General features: G+C 40.5%; 1 protein-coding gene across 2 annotated transcripts in view; it reads left to right on the forward strand.

Annotated features, from left to right (window-relative positions):
- Window positions 1-23643, forward strand: part of LOC145456067 (glypican-5-like) — a 54023-nt gene that overhangs the window by 10208 nt on the left and 20172 nt on the right. For both annotated transcript variants that reach the window (XM_080334098.1, XM_080334099.1), the window contains exons 3-5: window positions 9273-9453; window positions 19326-19506; window positions 22794-22951. In XM_080334098.1, coding sequence (XP_080190224.1) covers window positions 9273-9453; window positions 19326-19506; window positions 22794-22951 — 520 coding nt within the window. The remainder of the gene's footprint in view (window positions 1-9272; window positions 9454-19325; window positions 19507-22793; window positions 22952-23643) is intronic.

Genomic DNA, 23643 nt, shown 5'->3' on the forward strand with positions numbered 1-23643 from the left:
TTTTCATCATACTTGCAAATCCGGACGAAAATCCTGAAAAAATGGTAAATTTTTCCCACTTCGTGGTGGGTTGACTAAAAAAAAAGTCAATTTTCCGGCTCAGCTCCAAAAATACAGTCAAAAGAAGAGATCAGCTTTCCGGCCCAGCTCCCAAAACACCCGTTTACTTCAGTGCTGATTTACTGTTAAAAAAGAGGACACTTGGCCATCCTCCGAGGACACTAGTAATGACTCTGAGCTGGCATTGGCTGCAATAACATCACACAACAGAACATTGTTATCGCGATTCATGCCAAGCGACGACACGTGTTTTCTAGTTGTTTAGCACTCAAATTATTTTTAATGCTCAACTAGTGCTCGTACTTTAAAACTACTAGCATTTCAAAATCCGCAACTACAGCTAGAACAAGAACTACTAGCAGTTAGTTGATCGCCAACTAACTATAGATTAATAGTCTGTACTAACCTTACTAGAATGAACTTCTTCCAAAACCGGGATGGGCGAAGAATCTATTTTCTAATCGCCCGGTTCAGGAATTCAAATCTCGCGACTTTGACCGATGCTAAAATCCAATGCTGTGGTTCGACATTGTGATGCCGTCATTGCTTTGTATTAAACTCTGTTTATTTGGGGATTGGGGATACTTTCTAAACACTAGCGCACCTTTTGTGCGGCGAGAACGCAAGAAATCATCGCGCGGAAGAACCGTAACGACACGACGCGTATGTTTGGCTTCCGCGCAGTAACACGGGATTAGTAAATGCCCAAGAATGCAAAATAGTTATTGCATCATCGTCCCTGGGTGCCTGTGGCTATCGGTATTGGTTGAGGGTATGGTTAAATTTCTATCAACGCTATTGGCTATTTCATTACCATTGCGAGTCTTGGTAGGAAGTTTACACGGCATGTTGGGAGACAGTATTTTGATATCTCTTTTTGGGAGTATATTATCCTCCGTGGCGAATGTGTGATTACGATAGTGGATATCAAACTGACAGCCTCATAATCTGTTTACAACAAGTCATTAGGAATATCTTGCGCAAATATCATCATTCGTCCAATCGTTGAATCATGGTTGAGATATTCGGATAATCTAGCGTTCCGCAACTTTGAATTCCCAAATTTATCTTCCTCGACTCTACGTTTACCGAGATTAGTCACCATTCCCGCTACAGACGCCTCCGAAATTGGCTTCGCGCTGACTTAACTCGGGGCGGGTTTTTGGTGTGCCTGTATCGGGCCGGCACACTGATCATCCGAAATTAGACTGTTGTACTTGCGCATTATATTGGCGGTTGATACGTGTGATTATCTTTTATTGAACCATGTATTGTAGAATGAACTATCTCCATTATAAGTAGCTCAGTACGGCATGAAAGTGCCCGGATTGCGGTCGTACCCATACCCATATATACCCATTGTAAAATCAAATAGTATTTTCATATTGAAATAAATCTGAACATATTCGGGTGACATCGTCAGGGGTAATCGTCAGCAACTAGTTAAGAATTGGAAAGAAAATTGTATATTAACAATCAACAATGTCGACAATACAATGTCCTTTCCAATTCTCTACTTGTTGCTGGCGATTACCCGCGACGAGAGTCGGTCGAAATTATTCGGGTTTATATCAATTTGAATATACTACTCAATTGTAAACTGAAGTTCTGTACCTCCAAGAAGCTCTTCTAAAACACACGGATTTCTAGCAGCACGTAAATAGCCGATGTCGAGTACATTTGCTATCGTTTTGATGATAGCTGCGAATGTATCGCAACGTTAATTAGGAACCCTGCCTCCGACATAATCAAAATATAGGAATGCCGGTTGATCTGTTACACCTGCGAAGGTGAACTCTACAATAGACAGAAAATTATAGTGTCTCAAGCGGACACCCGTTATCAGTTGACCGTACCTTGACGGAGTTATAATTTGTGGGAGACATAGCGTAAACCATCAACCGTCCACGGGATTTCGTATTTCGGATACTCCGCGGCACTGTCTCGAGTTGTTTTGTTTATTTTGACGTATTAAATTTCCCTTATTAATCATACATTATCCGCGACTTTGTTGAATAACGAGGTACGACGGTTTCGTGAATGGCCGTTACCCGTGTTTGAACTGAAACAAGCTACCCTACGCAGACTAGGACGGCTGGGTAATGCTAGTTGCCTATTTACGCAAATTAGAGCGAAATTTCGGTGTCTAATTTGTGTAATGTCTCTACGCTCTGATTTTACCTCTAATCCAATTTCTGCTTTTCCTGAAAATGCCCCAGGAGAACTATATAGTCAAGCTTGGTGTACAGTGTACACTGTACAGACATTTTTGCAATTTGCTATGAACTGAACGTGATTTTTGTTGTATTTCTTAGTAATTCGGATTTTAACTCCATTTTCAAGTTTTTGCGACTCCTGCAATTCTAATTTTAATGTAATATGGAAATGCTAAAAATTTTCCAGTTCGCGAACTCTGACCCAACACAAGCAAATTGATTGTCCCAACGCTGAAACTACCCACCGATAAAGCGATGACCCACTTCGACATCCAATAAAGAGATTTTTGTTTTGCAACTCATTTCTCGGAAGCATTGCTTGTATAAATACACCCGACATTGTTTCCAAGCCCAATTTCCTTGTGGTGAAGTGAGCCGTGAATTGATTCGAAATGTGGCAGCCCGGTTGTGTGTCCAACTGCGTCACGCACCGAGTCTGGAGACATCCTTGATTAAGTCGAGCAACGTGTCTCACCCGCGAGCAATTCATCAGAGGCGATTCCCCGTGGTGACAACTTTGTTGGGGAAGTGTTGGCATTATCAGATTTTCCATTTACTCGCCCGGACTTTATTGCACTGGTGAAAATAAGTAACGTTCTCTTCGCGTATCGCTTGTGTATGGGTGGGTATATACTCCGTAGTTGTTACAGATCAACTGAATCACGTGCCTACTGCCGTTCTATAAAATCACGTATTAACCAGATACAAAAAACATCAAATTCAATGTGATATATTTGAATATTTCGGGGGGGGGGGGGCGTAACCAGATGTGGTTGAAGTAGGCAGTGCTGTTACCCAAGCATTACAGGTAGAAGTAGCACCAGTTGTCATGACAAACTTCTTTATACTTTAGAACAGGGTTGTAATGACCCGAGTCCGACGCGAGTCGCGATTTTTGGTGACTCGAACTGACTCGAGTCATTTTTTCAAACGCGTTAAATGACTCGACTCGAACCAAGTCATTGACTCGAGACTAGGACGGCCAGGACAGACATTTCACTGTAACTTTGAACAATAGTGAAGTTACCACATTATTGGTATTTCGTCTACAGTCCTGATACTTGGAATATTGGAATATTGGAAAATAACTATATTATGAATTCGAGTCATTCCATACCACTCGAGCAAACTTGAAAAAGTGGATTGAACCCGATTGAACTGAAAACTGAACAATGAACATAATGACTTGGACTCGAGTCACAACACTATGACTCGGACTCGGACTTGACTCTGTGGTGAATTGAAAATGACTCGAGTCAAAACTATAAAAATGAGATTGACTTGTGACTCGGAACCTTGTGACTTGGTTACAACCCTGCTCTATAGTATAACGTGGAAGAAGTATGTATAGTTTTATCTAGAAACTGTTACATATCAGAGTAAAAGTAATAATCTAAAAAACATAACCACTTGAGTTGATTAATTAGCGAGAGAATTCAAAACGTACTCGAGTAGTCCGTCAAAGTAGAAGTACTTCCTTACTGACAACCTCTGGGCGTGTCTAATACTCGGACTCTATGAATCTGATTTAGATTAGAGTATAGGCCTACGGGAGGCATGATATGCTGTTGTTGTTCACACCTTTCGGACATCTCAATCTGTCGATTGATCTTCATCACAAAATATACCATGTGTACGTATGAATACATCCTGTATAGCTTTAGATGATAGTGTGTGACAATGTATGCGTGAATTGGGTGGAACTAGGCACTATAGTTGATCGTGCACTTAATGATACTGGGAAGTTGTGTAATACTTATTCATGCACTTGTAAAAAATGGTGTGTCATCGTGCGATTGAACAGTTGGATCCTGGAAATTTCATGATGCCATAATATGCGTCTCTAATGATCTACCGGTTACTTAAGACCAATCTTGACTTTAGCCCAGGAAATGCGCTCACCCGAAGAACAGTTAAAGCATACATAAATCGTCTGCTTACAAACGACTATGACATTTCGGCACCGGTGTCTATGCGTGTGGCCCGACCGTGAAACATTGATCAATGACGTGGTATAAGCCCGGTATATCCCGTGTTTTTACAGCGGATCGAACTTGGCATGTACTCTTTGCCATTAGCGTATATTTTATTTCAGTCAACCTCAAAATCCGTTTTGGAAAGAGTACGTAAACATGGCAATGGATGACTAAATATGTGCATGTCCCGTAAGGTACATGGTACACCGGCATTCTTATCAATATAAGGACTATAAGTCACCACCCAATCCCGTGTTTCGTATCACGAGCTGGGCAAAATCGAGTACCTGATTTATTCGATTCTGATTCACCTATCATGCTTCGAGTCCAGTCGTATATTCGAGTATCACTCATTATGACGTCATAACGGAATGTAATAGATACTTTGGTAATTTTCCTGCCATACTGATTTCATTGCGCTTTGTGGCAATGGCGGGGAATGATCTGATCATTGATCATGACTTCGGAAATGTGTTATTTCCAGTAACATTCGTAGCTTTGTACTACTACTTTAAACCCTGTTGTTACGCATGCAGCGATACGGTCATTCGAGGTTTCAAGGCTTCCGCAATGAAAAATTGTATCGAAACTATAATTCTCGTCGATAAATTAACCTTCAGTGGCGAGGAGCGTATAATTTCAGTACTCGAAAAAATCGTCTTTTACTACTCGACTCGAACCATTAAATTTTAAACTCGATTCAGATTCGAGTACTCGAATCCATGTGCCCAGCCCTAATCACAAGGGGCTTGCTCCTCGCCTTTACGGTATGCAGGTATACCCACGGAGGCGGTTAATTCGACATCATCGTTATCGTCGCCTCAAATTCGCTTCATCATCTTCTTGAGAGAAAATGCTCTGTTCTAGCCGATTGTAACAAATTACCAGCATCGGATTTCAGACGACGACCTCCGGTGCGAATGTTATCAGTCATGAGGGCAACCGAGGCAGTGATTACCTCATCGATTTATCATTGCGGCGCGATAACTTGACAGAACGCGGACATGATTGCGTCCGCGGTCGATTTCTGGCCGTTAATTTCGCCGTGGTCTGCTTAGGCTGCAGATATCGAGCTGCAAATATATCTGAGTTCCATTTACTTTTTCACGAGTCTGCGCGCACTCACCGACTCACTGCGCATTCCATTGGATAACAGTGCGTAACGACTAAAAAGTTCACCACTTCGGCTTTTTTGCGCGCAGATTGAAATTTCTGAGAGAGACCGTGTCAGCACCGCGCAATTGCGCCGCGCGTTAGCGCAGCTTAGAGGGAATAGTGTCTGTGATTCTGGTTTATCGGACTCCTGATTAGTTTCTATTTATTATATAAAAATAAATACCAAAAAATTTGGAAATTTTCTGTTCACCCCATGAAAGTGTTATGTCTACATCGTTTCTATAGACAACCTAACACTTTCATGGGGTGAACAGAAAATTTCCAAATTTTTTGTTATTTATTATTATACGATAAATAGAAACTTTCTTCTCCTGTAGCAATGCGGCTACTGGTTGGAATTGAACCAAATTTGGTGCGTAGGCTTAAATTCGGTAACCTAACAATTTTATCAAGTAGCCAGTACGATTTGAGAAAAAAAGTCATTTATGAAGACCCCCTATTGTGCATTTGTACAGCAAGCCTGGCTCGTTTCGCGTTTTTCACAATTTTCGAAAAACACCCGAGTAAATATTTCCGAAAAGTAAATTTGTTCGTGACGTCATATACTTTCAGCAGTTGAACAGAGGTTGCCGATATAGACGTTACACGATGCATCTTCTTGGCGACTAACTAACAAATTACTTTTCATCGCCCCACAAAAATGACGCAATTGTCGAAAATATATTCAGTTGTTGTGATACCGCATCTATTTTACCCGGTTTTATGGTAATTTCACACTCATTTCTAGTTCACAAAATCAAATGCGTGTGAGTTCAGTAGTTTTCCTTAAAAAACCTCTTGAGTAGACGTGGAAGTGGTGTAAGTATATAACTACTTGAGTAAGTGCGAGTAGGGAAAACTTCCTTGGCTACTACACAAAAGATAATATATTTCGCATTGATAACCCATTGACGAGGTATAGGCTCAATCAAAACCCTATTTCTTCAAGTCCTATCGCGACCCGATGTCAGTCCCTGCCGTGAAAGCATTCGAACCAATATCCCGCTGGGCCGTAAAAGCTCGAAAATGTACACTAGGGTTGTGCAAAAATAACATTTTTTCCGGATTCCGGGATTCGCTGGATAAATTTATAGGTTGTCCACAAAAATGCTGCACACCAAATTTGGCTCGATTACAACCAGAAGAAGCCGGCGCAGTGACAGTTGAAATTTTTGAATTTATTATCAAAAATAAAAATCTTTCAAATTTTATTGTCAATCCCATAAAATTGTTGGGTTACCTAAAAGAACGGTGCATAACAATTTTGGCTCGATTCCAGCGGGTAGAAGCGAAGTTATTGCAGTAGGAAGTTTTTAATTTGCAATTATAGCATTGGCGGTGGGAAAAAAAAATTGGAGTTGCGTCAAATTTGTTTCGAGTCGTTTTCGTATGCAACTCAGCAAGTTGATGAGATTTAAGGTAAAATTTGAAAAAATAATTTTTATCATTTTTTATTAAAAATTAAATATTTCTATTGGCTCTGCGTCGGCTTTGGAATCGAGCCTAATTTGGTGAGCTGCCTTTTTTTACGCAGCCTAACAATTTTATCAGTGAGTCCCTGGTATATACGGAATAAAAAGTTATTTTTGAACAACCCTAGTGTACACTGTACGTACAGCATGCAGTAGTTGTAAGGATCGAAATAGGTCGCTGCTGATGAGTCACACGCCGTACATTGCATTCAATGAAAGCGATCGTCAGATTTTCCTATCAAGTCTCGTGCTCAAAAACCTTTGATGATTCTTGTATGTCATCGAATCGATTTAATCAAGGGAAATCCAACACCATAACTTCTCCCGACTGAAAGACTTTTTCGTGTCTTACCTATCACTTAACTGTGTTTCGGAAGGCGCTTATCTACGAAAAATAAGACAATAAACTTCCAAACGAGAGGCGCCGACTTGTCCGCTAACGATAATTTTGTCAATGTAAGAAAAGAAATTGGTGTCATCTAACACGTATCGCGTTTATACGAGACGCAAGACACATCGCCTATCCATTCAAGGCTTCGTAAAAACTATCAACCCCACTAATTACGATGTGTAATAACATAATAATTGCGGTAGTTATTCGCGACATATTTAGCATGTGCGAAACTGCAATTAGTGAACAGACCACGACAATGTGATTAGGCGTCGCTGGTAAATTGGATTATTATTATGCACGCAAGCCGCGGGCTTATTACTCCACGCTCTCTGGACTATCACAATAATGCATTGGTTGATGACTTGGACAGTTAGATAATTCTGTAGTTGTATAATTAAACTAATTCGAATTAGATCTAAATTCCGGATTTTAATTCTGATCAAATTTATGGTATTCGAGAATCAACACTGATTCGACGAGAGCTGAACTTGATTTAATTTCTTAGTTTTCGCGAATTCGGTAATTATAATTATAATCTAATTTGGGAAAAAATCCGTAGCTATAATTCTGATTCTAATCCAATTTGAAAATACTGTGTAGCAATGATTCTAATATTTTAATCTCATTTTAAAAATGAACTGTAGCTATAATTCTAATTCTAATCTAATTTAGAAAAACCAAAAATTTTCTGGTTGGCGAACTCTTATTGGTTGACCTTTGCCCTACTGTCTCGGACAACGGTCAACCTATATACACCATCTCTGTTTTTACAGACCTCTTGAATTGTTAAAGGTAGGGTTTTGTTGGATACTTTGAATTTACATCTTTCCCAGATTGAGGATATCACCAGTCCACTAACTTTCTACAAGCAATTTCTTACGTCACAGCGTCGATAGCCGGTACATTAAATATCGCTAACGATTCGTTTTCGCGATACGACCGAAACGTACCATCTGGCTGGTGTTTGTGGCCTCGCAAAATTGATGTGAAATCGGTTTGATTAAGGACCGTTTTCACTTGGTCGTGAGAAGATTCACCTGCGAGCGACGGGCGCATAGATAACCTCTATTCTTTGCTCTTATGTCTCGTCGTGTTGCGGTCGCTGATAAAATACTCGCTGGCAGGTTGATGTATTTTCGCACGTCTGCGAACCCGGTAGTCTTTGTTCCGTCGTGCAGTCGGTGATAATGATGATATGATTGCGTAATGGCGATACGAAACTTTTTGTCGGGGGATATTATCTGGGTATAGGATGAATCGAAACGCGAGGTGCTTCCACTTTTTGTGAATAGCCCGGAAGTATATTATGCCTGTATTTCCGTCGGCCGAGTATGTTTTGGATATACATAGTAACATAGTTTTATAATATCATGGAAGATCAGATCGAATGTGGCACCTGGCATTGAATGATTTTAAATTATAGGCCTGAGCCGATTCGTCCTCGTACCATAGGCTTACTATACAATTGATTATACGTTGTGCTTAACCGGATTGTATCCTGGTCGCTGAAGTTGTCGTTTGTCGTTAAAGTAACTTCGTAGATGATATTTTACGTTACGTATTTTCTCGGGATATGCCCCCGACTGCTTCAGCTGTGTTATCTCAGCGCCAACGTAAAAATCTTCATACGCTATTTAAAATCACGCGTATATTCTATCAAGGTTGCCGCCTGATCGTGTATTTTACAACCAACTATATCAATCGGGAAAATATATGTTGAATGTTACGTTTCTAACCCACCAGTTACCGACTTCAAACAAATCGAACTCTCGACTCCATGATCATGATCACTGATTAGGCTACGTGATCGGTTGTCATGATCAGTACATACAGAATTCACATACATACCTTGTATAAATTTTCATTCATAGCATTACTCATAGCAAGTCGATAATATAGCAATTAGCAAACACCGTCTTCCCTTTTGAAAAAAATTAGGGTTTCCTTATTTAGAGTAGGATGGAGCCTCAACATACTATATTTTACCCTTCTCGTTCAGTGGACATCGTGCAAACGCTCGAGCTGGCCGGAAATTCGACGAGGGACAGCCTGCGCAAGTTTCTGCGCAAACGAAACATCGTTTCCCACCGCAAGGAAATCTCGCTGATGGAAACCGAGACACTGTTCTACTCCCTGAATTTGAACGCGTCGCGCAAAGAAATAAGGAAGGCCTTCGACAGGTTTGTGTCGATATGCTTCCTATTTTGCACCGTGCCAAATATTTTGGCAAATAGCACCGTAAATATGGCGGTAATATCATTACAATATGATACTATGAGACTATTTTTCATTCGTCAGCTTTCAATCGTTGTTATGCTGAGTCCGTCCGGGGTCGATAGCCGAATTCGCTATCAAACTGTCGAGGGTTTATCCAAGCTTCTCATCGCCATTCGACATGTTGTCTTGCAAAAAGCCTTGAACGAAAGTGTCCCGTTCTGTAATCTAAATATAATCCAACTTGTGTAATGTTTCTTCTCTGATTCTAATCTAATTTGTGAAATGTTGTTATGCTCCACCTTAATTCTAATATTATTTCTAGTTTTCCTGAAAATGCTACGGGAGAATTAGTGCGAAACGAAACGAGCCAAGCTTGGTGTACAGTAGGGGTGTTCAAAAATGACTTTTTTTCTCAAATTGTACTGTCTTCTTGATAAAATTGTTGGGTCACCTAATTCAAGCCTGCACATAGTGCACATGCACACCAAATTAGGTTCAATTCCAACCAGTAACCGCATTGCTACAGGAGATGAAAGACTTTATTTATTACATAAAAATTTTCCGTTTACCCCATGAAATTGTTAGGATGTCTATAGGAACGATGCTCGCCAAATTTGGCTCCATTCCAACCAGGGGATGCGAAGTTATTGCCGTCAAAAATTTCGGATTTGAATAAACCAGTATATACGGTGGCCAATTCATTAATTATTTATTATCAGTGGTAACCTAACAATTTCATCAAGTAGCCAGTACGATTTGAGTAGTAGTCATTTTTGAAGACCCCTAGGTACAGACAGTTTCTATTCTCATGCTTACGATAAAGAACTCTGATTTAATACGAACTGATGAACTTTATTTAATTTCCAAGTTTTCAGTAATTCTAATTCTACTCTAATTTGAAAAAATGTGTAACTAAAATTCTTAATCTAGTCTTTTTGAAAATACATTGTCGCTATAATTCTAATTGTAATCCGTTTGACGCTGCGCTTCAGGAATATAGCATACATGCCACGGTTCAACTTACAGTCGATGTTGAAACACTATTGGTACTAAAACAATGAATTTGGTCTTGTACAGCAGAATTCCTACAAGACAGGCGAGTACGTACGATCACTGTCCAGAGTGCAGGTAAACGAAGCTCAGTAAATGACAGAACAGAGAGTATAAATATAAAGCAAGGCTAACGAGGAAATAATGAAATAAGGAAATAATAATGATTCGCACTCGTTACTAGTCCTATAGGCCTACAAATAATAGTCAAACCATACCGTCTGAATATATATGATTTACTTTCGTGCGCTATTGTTTATGTGAAGACTCGACTTCGATAGCGATTGGAAGATCAGAACATGTTCCGTCTAGAACCGCGACCGCGACACAAATATTTTGACAGTTGATTCATGGAAATCATAAAATGCGTTTCGAGGAAGATTTGAAATATTCCTCGCTTCGACGACGCACCGTTTCGGTAAACAGAACGTGCGATATCTTGCGCGATTCATCACCATTAAAATCGCCCCTGCCTGGCAGAGGTCGGCGGTATGTGTATAGCGGCTCCGTGGTTGCTAATCTTAAAAAAACTGGTATCTTCTGACTATCCAACCAAAGTAAGCCTGCTGTGACAGCGTGAAATGCTATAGGCACGCTTGACAGTTGTTAAATGTATTGTCCGCGTTGAAAGTTGAGATGCACGGGCGCATGGCACATGTTGGCACTTCGGGGGGTCAATAATGCATAGTAGTAGGATTGTTCAAAACTTTTATTTTTAAATTTTATTTTCAATTCCGTAAATTTGTTAGGTTGGCCAAGTGTTCAAATTTTTGGATTTGAAAAAAATAGTCTGCACGGGTGGAAATTCTTCAATTCTTAATTATTGAATTGCCCACCCTAAATACTATTATTTCAAATCCAAAATTTTGAACATTATCAATTTCGCTTCTATGCCGGCCGGAATTGAGCCCAATTTGCTATAAATTGTTTCTTTTAGATAACTTGGCAATTATATTAGATTGCCAGTAAAATTTGAAAAGATTCCTATTAAAAATATTCGGACTCCAATAGCGGTGCTTTTTCAGGTTGGAATTGAGCCAAATTTGGTGAGCAGCGTTTTCTTAGCCAACCTAACAATTTTATCGAATAGCCATTCATATATGAAGAAAAATACATTTTTGAACGATCAAATTTAGGCTGGAATATTCTATTCTATTATTAAGTTATATGAGCATTTGAGCAAGATATATCCCTGTTTGGGTACATAATACTCTCAATCTATTTCTAGCTAACCACGGTTCATGCTGCGGGCTTAAAACGACTCCATATCAATTTTAAAACAGTGGGTGTGATGCGATGCGTCTGGTTGCCACCACAGTTTGGAGTATTGTACGCTCATGGTGTCGGACTGTCAGAATTTAGATGTCCACTGTCTAGTCACCTCTCTAGATTTGACTATTAACAGTCAAAGCACCCACTGTTCGCGAATCGATCTTCTAATCATTTTGACCCATATCCGGATCCGCGTAAATCTCTGTTGGTGGGCTTCTGTAACAAAACCATTGTGTACGCCTTCAAGTATTCAATTATGATCTACATTCTACAATGACTACTGTTGGGATCGCGCACATATCCCGTTTAGAAAATCCGTTTTGTCATTGTAAGCGTACCGCAGTGTTCTAATAATAATTTGTCCGTGCCTTGCTTGGACGATAATCCCATTTGATTCCAGTCTACCATATGATCCAACCATGCTTTAGTCAGGTCTTAGCAAGATTGACGGACGCCAGGTATGTGTTTATTAATATCCTCAACGCTTATAAAGGCTTTAGCTCGTGTGGGTATGTCTAATGTCGTGTTAAAGTGATGTGTGCGATAATCTCAAAGCCAACGTCAATGTCATGACTACATGCGATGAAAGACGAACTGATAACGTAACATGTAAGATCAACAAAACGATCCAATCTGCTGTGGGTGGGTGGTTGGTTACGGACAATCGGTAACCTTGTAAATTTTATCCATCTGGTTTGCTTGGAGCTGTCGCGATGCGGATTCAGTTCGATTGGTATGATTAGAAATATTGCGAACACTGCCAATAGATACTAGAGGCAGACTTGGACAACTAGATAGTTCTCGTTGTGTATTTAGAGCGAAATGCCGGTGATCTTATTATAATATAATTTGTGAAATGCTACTTTGAACTAATTCTAAAGTAGTTTTCGAATGCTCCAATTACTTAACTAGTCTAATTTCTAGTTTTCCTGGAAAAGCTACTGGAGAACAGTATAGTGCGAAATGAGGGGTCAGTGACGGAGTACCTCTATTTATTTGAAGTACCCGGTAGGTTTTAGCTACTTGCACTATGACTACGCAGTTGTGATTTTTAAACTACTTCCACTTTCTACTTGGAATTTATTCAGGCGAAACTGCTCACTCTTCTTTACTTGGATTTAGAAGAATATAGTTTCGGGATAAGTTTGCATTATACCAACCGCCTGAAAGCGATATTGTACCACGGTAACGTAGTTAATTTTCTAAGGTTATACCAATTCGATGTGTCATTTGTCGTTCTGCGTCAGTCCCGAATGTACTTCATAGTTTTACGTTTTTTAGACAAAACTATGCCAAGAATACTTACTTACTTGAAAATACTTCATTGAAATATACTTGAATATGCTTACTTGAAATACTCACTTGAAAATCTCCAATTGTACTTGACTAAAGAATTACGTCGTCACGTATACTTGAGCACCAACGATGGCTACCTACCTTGACTGTTCAGGTACTTACAGGTGCTAGGGTTCCCGAGCAATGTTCCCTCTAATTTTTCACGAGTCTGCGCGCACTCACCAACTCACCGCGCGGTCCCTTGGACAACAGTGCTTAATGTCTAAAAAAAAGGTCGTCACTTCGGTTTTTTTGTGCGCAGCCTAGATTTAATGCGCGTAGAGATCGTGTCAGCACTGCGCAATTGCGCACGCGCGCAGCTTAGAGGGAACATTGTTCAACCCAATATGCAGCGATATGCAGCTCTAGGTATTTTTAATGAGAAGATTTCTTAACGCTGATTACTTTTTGTTGTTATCGCCTTTTTGTAGACAGACCGTTGATAACTTGAATAATCACGCTTTCCAAATCTATTTTGGGTTCGCCACAGTCTAATCAGTGATCGGCCGTAAATTGATTTTAGTACGCGGTCGACGCACGAATTCCCCGTCATCGCGATAAATGCCCATCCAGTCAAGACTATCATGATCTATTAGCCGCGCTTCTGAAAGAACGGTAGTCCGCTGATGACACAGTGGAGAGAGAATACACACGACACAGCGCTTCCTTGTTTGACCAATCGTGAAGATATTGTCACGCGGAGCGCTCTGTGAAGATTGATGGGTGCGTCGCGTCAAAATTCGTACAGAGATGACTGATCAAGATGTGCGATAATATTCGGGTCGCGTGCGCGGGTAATCTTGTGGAAATTTCCTCCGAGTGATTTGTTTCGTTATCCTGCTGTAAGCAAAAGGCAATTAGGTCGTCACTGTTAACAACACTAACAAGGTAACAATGTTGTTTATACTTTGCCTTGTTTGTTTTGCAGTGATATAGCCTAGAAATGTATTTTACGGTGAGAGTTTCAAGTATATGCGCAACCCATTAGCAACATACTAATTTCGTGAAACACAGGTACTTGACAGCGGTAAAGGAAAGCATATAGAGGTATCGTGAATGTATGTACGCTTTTGATGCTTCCGCAGCGCAATATATCAAGTACATCCGCCTTTCTATGCGCAGTATAAAGTGGGTCACTCTCCCTCACAAATAGTAACGGCAGGGAAGCCTGTAAAATGTGATCTAGAACTGGGATTATATTCTTTGCGGTCGCCTTTGAACTCGTAATTTTATGGCGTGATAATGAGAGATATTCGAATCGACTCGAAAATCGAAACCTTATGCTCAGTGTGCACTGTGCATGCCTCCTTTTTACATCGCCTGGGCCAGGTGGGTGTCTTATTTCGAAGACTACTCCAAGTCGTTTCGACACCTTCCTATCTTTCATTGTATCGCAGTCTTGTGGTGTATTGAAATGATGAGATTCGTAGCAATGAGTTGCCTGGTGCGGGTCAGATATTCTCCCGGCACGTCACCATCTCCGTAGTAATCACTCGCCTTATTGTTTTCGCTTGTATTGCAAATTAAAGATATATACAAATACATCTTCTCGTGCCATGATAAGTGTGATCGCCAATTCCACGCCATGAGAAATTTCGATGTAAAGACCACAGTAAACGCATTTTCGTGGCATCGTTACATATATACCGCACCCGCACTACATCACAGCCGTGTAATTCAAACGAACCACCTGGGTAACAAACGTCCCTTTGACCTCATCCGTCTCACGGGCATACCGCGGTCTTTAAACGAGATAATGGTTCGTCACTACTGCGGGCGATTCGTCTTGATTTTCTCTCTCCTAAGGCGTGATGCAAACAGCCCGCCGGAATAGGCAAATAATAACCTGCGATGCTGTCATAATGCGGCGTGTAATCGAATTACAATGCGTTGTCTGAGTCTTGAATGTGAGATTGATTCGCTTTTAATCGATCATCTGGGAAAATCGTTGCCTCGCTGCCGTGTTATTGCTGCGTCGGTTTCATAGGCCTATATATACTTGAGATTCACGTCGTCGCTACCAGGTGTGTTTTGAAACCTTGCCCTTGCCGTGAACCATTCATGGGATGAACGCAGATTTGTGGGATTCCTGGCTTGCATGTGATTAGAACAAAACTACCGGGCATCGTGCGCAGACTCGAAGAACTAGAAAATTTTCATATTTTCTTTATGAGATTTAGATTTATAATTATAGCTCTACATGTTCTACAAATTAGATTAGAATTAGAATGACTGAATTCGCGAAAACTCGAAAATTGAATAAGTTTACATCATACCAATTAAGAGTTCATTATCATAAGAATGTGTATGGCCGGGGCCTACGAATATCGTAGGCCCCGGTATGGCAAATGTGTCTACACCAAGATTGGCTAGTTTCGCATCCAAAACTAGGAGTGGTTCTTTACTGAAGATAGCTGCAGCTGATTCAGGTTAAATGCAACGGTTAATTTTATTGTTTCTATCGCTCTGGCGCCACTTTTAAATTCCCAAATCAGCTATCACACGTTGCATACAACAGCCTGCCTTGCCTAGTAGGACATTGGCCGTGCCGATGACCATCACGAATGATCGAACATAGGTATTGGCGGTATTTACCAAGATGGCGCTTATCTTCTCAGCGCCAAGTGGCTCGCTTGACGGTTTGGTATGAACTCAAGTGCCGCCGTGATAAAGCGATTAGTGTTATTGCTCAATGTTTGTGGAACAAGCAATTTTCCGTTCCGATACCGATAGCGTTTCTGGCGTCCGAGTATTGCGTATACTTCATGTGATAATTCACTCACCTGAATGGAATTATTTTGTAATTATCGAAGCGCGCATTGCAGAGAAGGGATTTGAGCGGGAGACTTAAACAATTTTATCGTCTTACCTTTCCTGGAAGGTGATAGGGTGATGTTGTTGATATGGTAGGGCTCAGTATGACATCATGGATGATGTGGAAAGTTTAAATATGTACCTGTGATTGTGAGCGCAACTAAAAACACTGCCAGTTTTACAACATAATAATGCACATGATAATAATTGAATACCGGTAGTATATTCATATTGAAATAAACCCGAATGTTTTCGGCTGACAATCGTCAGGGGCAATCGTCAGCAACTAGTACAGAATTGAAAAGTACATTGTATATCTACAATTGTATCGCCAAAGTGAAATCTTTCGACCATAGCTATTTCGTTGCACCTTGTGACCGTGCTATTCTTACTGCCCGACTAGAATCAGTAATATCTATACTCGATTTATTCAAGTGCTCTAATCATTGTGTCCGGGTCTTAGTTGTAATCTGAATCCAAATTGCTAATTCTAGCTCAATTTTTTAAAGATGTGTAGCTCTAATTCTAATCCTAATCTAATTGGAGAAGCTAAAAAAATTCTAGTTGTACAAGTTTGTGATAGACCATTCGTATGTCAACAGCGCTAGTGCGCTACATAATTGCTAATTACTTCTAACCTATGGCAGGAGTAAACTCTCAAATCTGCTTCAGAAACGACAATCTCGTTGTGATCACGATTGCACGTTTTTACCCCACATATTTTGGTCAACACGCGATTTGAAATGGTAATTACCGGCGGTCGGTAGAATTTGTTATTAAACTCGATAATGTAAGTATTGAGACACCGATCGTATCGCCAATTGGCTGAAGATTACAGCCTAACCGGGGCGTGTTATTGTACCGCACGGGTTAATTGGTGTACTAATTTACGTGGTGAACGGAGCGTATAAATCATTATTGACTTGATTACAACGAAAATATGTTATTACCTTAATTGGTGTACTTCGGGGCGATTTGTCTACGAGTCGCGCGAGTTTCTTCGAGATAACAATCATATTTTCGCAACAGTACAATTTTCGCTGATGTTGCGCCGGAGCACTCGTGTACTTCGCACATATTTTCGATTAGGTCAAATGCCACCGACGACTTTCGCCTGACCGTGGGTGGTTTCGAAGGCTCGTTCCTTGCGATGTCTTCGATAAATAATATTTAACGATTTCCCGGTAGGCTTTGCAGTACAAACAACGCGAAAATTATCGCGCGGAGCGCAGGTGCTAGCCTTGAAATTAAATTTCCGCAACAGCTCCGCACTGTGTATGCGTGTACGCTTCACACCACTCTTGTTATAGCCCCGGGATAAACGGATAGTATAGGTGTTTTGAATGTCCTTGAAAAGCGGAATGTCAATGGCGTCGTTTTTAATTTGGTGTTTTATAGTATTTCAATAGGCTATGCCATACTGAGGGATACTTACCCGATATGCGAGGATATTTTCCAATTTCATTGACATTGTTGATTGGGCAGAGGTTGGTGCATAACCTGCATTGAGTTTCTGGGCATTGCACTATATTTCATTGTAAAGTGACTGATGTCAAATTAGTATGGCCCTTCGCATCAAATATATCACGGGGTAGAATTTCTTGTTTTGCCAGTGAAAACTTTAATGGATGTACTGCGTCGACGGCTGTTAGCAGGTACCTAACTGTCGCACCCTAATTGGGGACGAGCTCGAAGGGGGCCCAAAATTAGTTCGAAAATCAACATAGATTATAGAACCTACAAGTCTAATATTGTCTTCGCGCGATTTAATGCTACTTCGCGAAGTGTATAATCAAATAAAACCTTGGGCGAAAGCGCTCCCCCCCCCCCCCCAGAAGTTAGGTTTATGATCACATGGTGGCCCCAAGACTAACAAATTTTGTTGGGGGGGCTGACGAAGTACTATTTCGGGCTGTTAGCAGTATCGAACAACTACGAAGATTTCAGGTTTTCCAAATTAGATTAGAATTAGAATTATATCTACAGTTTTTTACATATTACATTAGACTTATAGCTACTGAATTCGCAAAAACTTGGAAAATTGAATCCAAGTTCCGAACCAGAAAGAAATATACTTCATACCAAATCGGATTACATTTTCAAAAGCATGAAAATGACAAATGTCTGTACACGAAGATTGGTTCGTTTCACATTATCCAATTCTCTTGTAGCATTTTCACGAAAATCCGAAATCAAATTAAAATTAGAATTGGAGCATAGAAACATTTCACAAATTAGATTACCAGCATTTCACTCTAATTAGTCTATCTCGTGTATTTCGTCTAAATATTTAGTTGTTCAAGTCTGCGTGTCAGCACAACCACGCGTACGCACACAGCTGACAACTTTATTTCGTAGTTTGGCGTTGTTTACGCGCAAGTATTCCGCGCATTGCATTGTCACGTCACTGTCAAATTGTAAATCATCATCCATACTGTTCTGTTCGAGGGCGTCGGCTGTATATCATCCGTGTGAACTAGCAACTTGATGAGGGATCATGGTTGGGATAAACACGATTTGCTATTTTACCAGTAATTCCACCAATGCCAATACATCTCCACTCGAATTCACATAAACAAATGTCCTTTCCATAGATATAATGATAGGTTTAGTCGTGCAAGAGCGATCCATAATGCTCATTGCACGTATCGCAGACCAAGCAACGCAAATCAATCAACACCACCAGCTCCGTAATTGCCCGAGTTAATCTGCCGTAACCTCTCAAGTTCTCACCGGAGTCGAATTAGATAAAACTGCTTAATCTGTTGGTGTACTTGAGAGGGCGATGAAATCCGGGCACGTCGTGTGAGCGTTCTTCCCGGAACGGAACAAGCGGGCTCAGCGGCGGTGCGTTAATGTGAGTTTGCGGGTCAGCTGTGAGGTCAAGGTATGCTCATGTCGTCATATTGACGAGAATGCTTTTCTGTATCATCTCGCCGATATTAGCTTTGAAAATATCGGGAGTGAGGCGGCCCACTTTTGACTTCGGTAGACGATTGAGAGAAAAAGCGTCCTAAATGCAGTGGAACTGCTCCTAACTCAAGGAGAGTTAGTCATGCCAATTTTTGAATTGAACTCGACCCACGACCGCTAACGATGATCTGTTGAAGAAAGTTGGGATATGCATTCAAATAAATCTATGATCATTAGGGGTGTTCAAAAATGACTTTTTTTCTCAAATCGTACTGGCTACCAAATTTGGTGTGTAGGCTTGAATTAGGTAACCAAACAATTTTATCAAGTAGCCAGTACGATTGGAGAAAAAAAAAAGTCATTTTTGAAAACCCCTAATGATCATTGATCACTCGCAAAAGCGATGTCAGCAAATCCACTTTTGCAAACTCGCGCCTGTTCCACGTTTTAGGTTCGCCGACCAATTGTTTCTGTACATCGTGGACGACAAATTCAACGCGACCCAACGCGACATCCCCCTCGAGCAGTGCATCTCGAGACAGAGGAAGGAGATGGACCTCTTTGTGGCCACGCCAGCGGTATCCGCAGAAAACGTGTCGAGCGCGATAGAGTACGCCAGAGCCCTGCACGAGGTAAGTACGATTAGGCTGTATGACTTCGTATGATATGTACTGTTTTGATGTGTCATGGAATCAAAATCGGGGCCTTGTAATCGCGATTCCGTTGCTAATGAAACTGCGCGTAATATACTGTACAGTAGTACACTTTTTTAGTTACTTGGAAATAGTGATACCTGTAGCTGTTAGGGCTGCATTTAAAACAAAAATCAATTTAAAACAAATATGTTTGAAACAAGGCCGTAATTTAAAACCTGTTTTCTTTTCAACTCACGACGTCACGAATATTCAATTGTGACGTCATAGGGGATTGACATTAAGAATTGAAAATATAAGGTAAATATAGCTTCTTCGACGAAATATCTGGACTATTAATGTTGAATCGACTATTTTGAGGGTTCCAACCGTCCCATATCGATATACGTCGGCTACATCGGGTGGTAATTGTCCGTATAAGGTCATACAACATGTTTTTGGACAGTATTTACACAATTATGGCATAATTTTACAACTTAAAAAAACACAATTTAAAAAAAAAAGCCTACCCTAGTACCTGTACTTGCGTAGAAATTTTCGACTATACTACACTTCTACTATTTTAGCACAGACGTTGACAACTTTGACCACCTATCCCTGTATAGGGGGATTCAAAACGACTGATGTACCATATGTGTGAGAGTGTGACATATACCTGCGGATGCCCATTGGGCTAACAAATCAGTGACAACCTGCTAGTCAGACGAATGTATACATGGATATTGGATAAGCTTTAGCTAAAACGGGATATGTGCTAGCTTCCGACTGTGAGTTGCTGATATTCCTAAGAGGAGCATGGGGATTATTTAAATCCAAGTTCAGCCAGTTCTGATGACGTTGCTTCAGATATGTCTGCGGAACCACAGTTTGAAAGTCTGGTTCAAGTTCAAACTAGATAAATGCACCCGTAATAACGTTGCGGCCATCGTGGTTCTCAATTTTTTATCTATCTTATACTTGGTCGCGGTATCGGCATTCTCCATACTGTAAGTGGTTTGTATGGACTGCAGATATACGAATTTCTCGCGATTAGGTGCAAATGCTCAGTGAAACTGGCCATTTCTCCATATATCAGTTCGTAACAAAGGTACAGATTGTCGATATTCATGCTTCACAATGTGGATAAGTCACGTAGTGAGCGCTGTTGGAAGATCAATTTCGCTGTGAAAACACATTTTCTTGATATACACAATATCAATGTCCGCGCGTTACAGGAATACGTGATGCCAGCGTGCTTATCGGGGATTATAATCCAATACTTTAAAAGCTTCACTCAGTATATCACCACTTATACCCTCTGTGCCAGGTAGCCTACTTGCCCTTATGCTGCGGTACTCTTCTCGTTTCGTGATAATCTTTAAAATCAATAAGAAGGTAATTTGGTATCGATATTCGACATTTTTAGATTTGGAAGACGCATCAAACTTGCTAAATTTTGTGCCCGCCTATGACAATTGATTATGCTTATTAGTGGTAAGCATGACCCGTAACACGACTGTAAATCGCTCTTTGTCCAATTTAACCTCTTAATTTGAATCGTGTGTGCCTTTCTGTGGAACCAATCACTACTTAATTATACACGTTTGGAAATCAACTCCAGATTTTGTTAATCACATTTGGAAAAGCTGCATGTCTCAAAGCTATATTACTTCAGCTCAACCCTCTAATCGACGATGACAAACTGAATCGTGGTTTTCAAACTTCAGATCGGTTTCCTGGACGCGCTGTGTGTTTGAAATTCATATCTGCCACGTTGAATTGACTTTTCGTGAAACATAGATTACAGATACCATGCAAAATGCCGGTAATTTGATAAAATCTAATTTTTGAATATCTCTTAGCTCTAATTCTAATTCTAATATAATTCGTCAAATATTTCTTTGCTCTAATTCTAATCTAATTTGTGAAATGTTTTAATGTTCTCCATCTAATTTCGGCTAGACCAGGGGTGTCAAACCTACGGTCCGCGGGCCGCATCCGGCCCGCGAAGCAATCCTGAGTAGATTGAGAAATGCTTGTATTATCCAGCACATTTACAACAAATGTTGAGATTTTTCGTTGGAAAACTTTTAATAAATAATCCCAAGACTACCATAATCCCAAGACTACCAATGTCGAGCATGATAATAGGTCACATTATAACCACCCGACTGCGGTGTTGCGGTTTCACTATAGTCACCATTAGCAACAAGTCGATGAGATTGACACCCAATTTCGAGAAAGTCAAAAAATGCACACTGCGTTCAGAGTTTTATGGAAAAATGTACGAAAAACAGTTATTCACAGAAGCGAAAACGCCGATACGGACCGGTTTATGCAGGGTACATGGAAATATGTTACTGAGGAATCAAATTCAAATATCTATGATCGCACTGCTGCTGTATAACACCTGACTCAAAAGGTGCCCGGCCTCCAGAGAAACCCGAATCGCGATTCAGTATTAATAAACGATTTCCAACGAATTCCTCTTGTACTCCGCACAGCAAGATTACGACTAAAAAGGAAGCATGGAAATATGCCAACCTATATAGTCGTTGGCGCCACTGTTTTAGCGGCCATGACTGTACTAGACCGAAGAATCATCGCATTTTGTCAATTCCATTGTTCGCGAATAAATGTATTGCTAGAATATAACCAATGTGATCCGTGATATGATATAATGTTATAGATACTAGTATGTATCTATGCTTGATACCAAAGTAGTCCGTCGAATATCAAGGGCCTCAGGTAGCAGTTTTAGGAATCAGTTGGGAATCCGGCCCGAGAGCGATTTGAAGGTTTGAATCCGGCCCGTGACGCAATTTGAGTTTGACACCCCAGGGCTAGACTAATTACAGCGAAATGCCGGCAACCCCACTCTAAATTATGAAATGTTTCTTTGCCCTAATATAAATTCCAATCTAAAATCTGGTTTTCATGAAAATGCTACAGGAAAACTGTATCGTGCGAAACGAGCCAAGCTTTGGTATGCAGACTTTTTCATTCTCGTGCTTATGAGAATGATTTGATATGAAGTGAACTTGATTTTGTTGTATTTCTATCCAGTTTATGGCTTAATTCCACTTCCAAGTGTTTGCGCATTCGCTAATTTTAATCTAATAGGGGAAAAAACTGTGTAGCTATAATGGTAAATCTAATCTCGTTTGAAAAAGCTGACAATTTTCTAGTCTTCCAAGTCTGATAGATAGGTCTGCGGTAAAAGCTTGACATCCAACTGACATTGTTTCGTCATGTCTGTCGATTTACGCATCGTACATCATTTTCAGGCTTTACCGGCCGGTGCGTTTGCGGTCAATATCACGGCCGACCCTCGACTCAGCAGACATTGTCAAGACGCGCTGGTGAAGATGCAGTACTGCTCGCACTGTTGGGGGATCACCTTGATAAAACCTTGCCAGGGCCTTTGCCAGAACGTTATGAGAGGGTGAGTTAGTTACTACTTCACAAGCAGCAGAAACGGGACGCACCGTATATCCTTTCAACTGCAACCTTACTCAAGAGCGAGCGTGTTCTTCGATATTACAGGGTGCAGTACAGCACACAGTGGCGCTGTTAAAACACTTTTTTTTTTCAAATCTCACTGACACCGTGATTAAATTGTTAGGCTGTTATAAAAAGAGCTAGTTCTCAACCATTATCGAGCGTGGAAGGTTAGTTTGACCACTTATTGCAACCAGTATCGGGGGATCAAGTCCAATTTGAAATTTCGACCATTTCTATTGCCCGTTTACGGTGCCAAATTTCGTCACTTCGCCTTGACTAAACACCGTGTTGCAGGCATGGCTGAAGGAAGACAACTGCTTTTTTCACGTGTTTTCGTCTTCAGAGTTTGGAAGATTACATTGTTAACGAAAATATTTATGACGCTGATTGGATGGGAATTTCAGCCAAGTTTATTGAGATAGCTATAATAAAATGACGATGATATAATTAGCATATATAAAATACTTTCGTCAATGAATTGTTGGCGATCTCGAAGAGGAAATAACCTGCCAAGCAGGAATAATGCTACATGTATATTTCCCAAGTGATATCCAATATCTGGAACACTGGAAGTATATCTTTTGTCGCACCAGTGTACAGTTCGATTTATGATAGTGTACTTCTTGCTTTAAT

The sequence above is a fragment of the Botryllus schlosseri genome, chromosome 14 (genome assembly GCF_051294905.1).
Source record: "Botryllus schlosseri isolate E-star chromosome 14, Bs_hap1, whole genome shotgun sequence".
Lineage (NCBI taxonomy): Eukaryota > Metazoa > Chordata > Ascidiacea > Stolidobranchia > Styelidae > Botryllus > Botryllus schlosseri.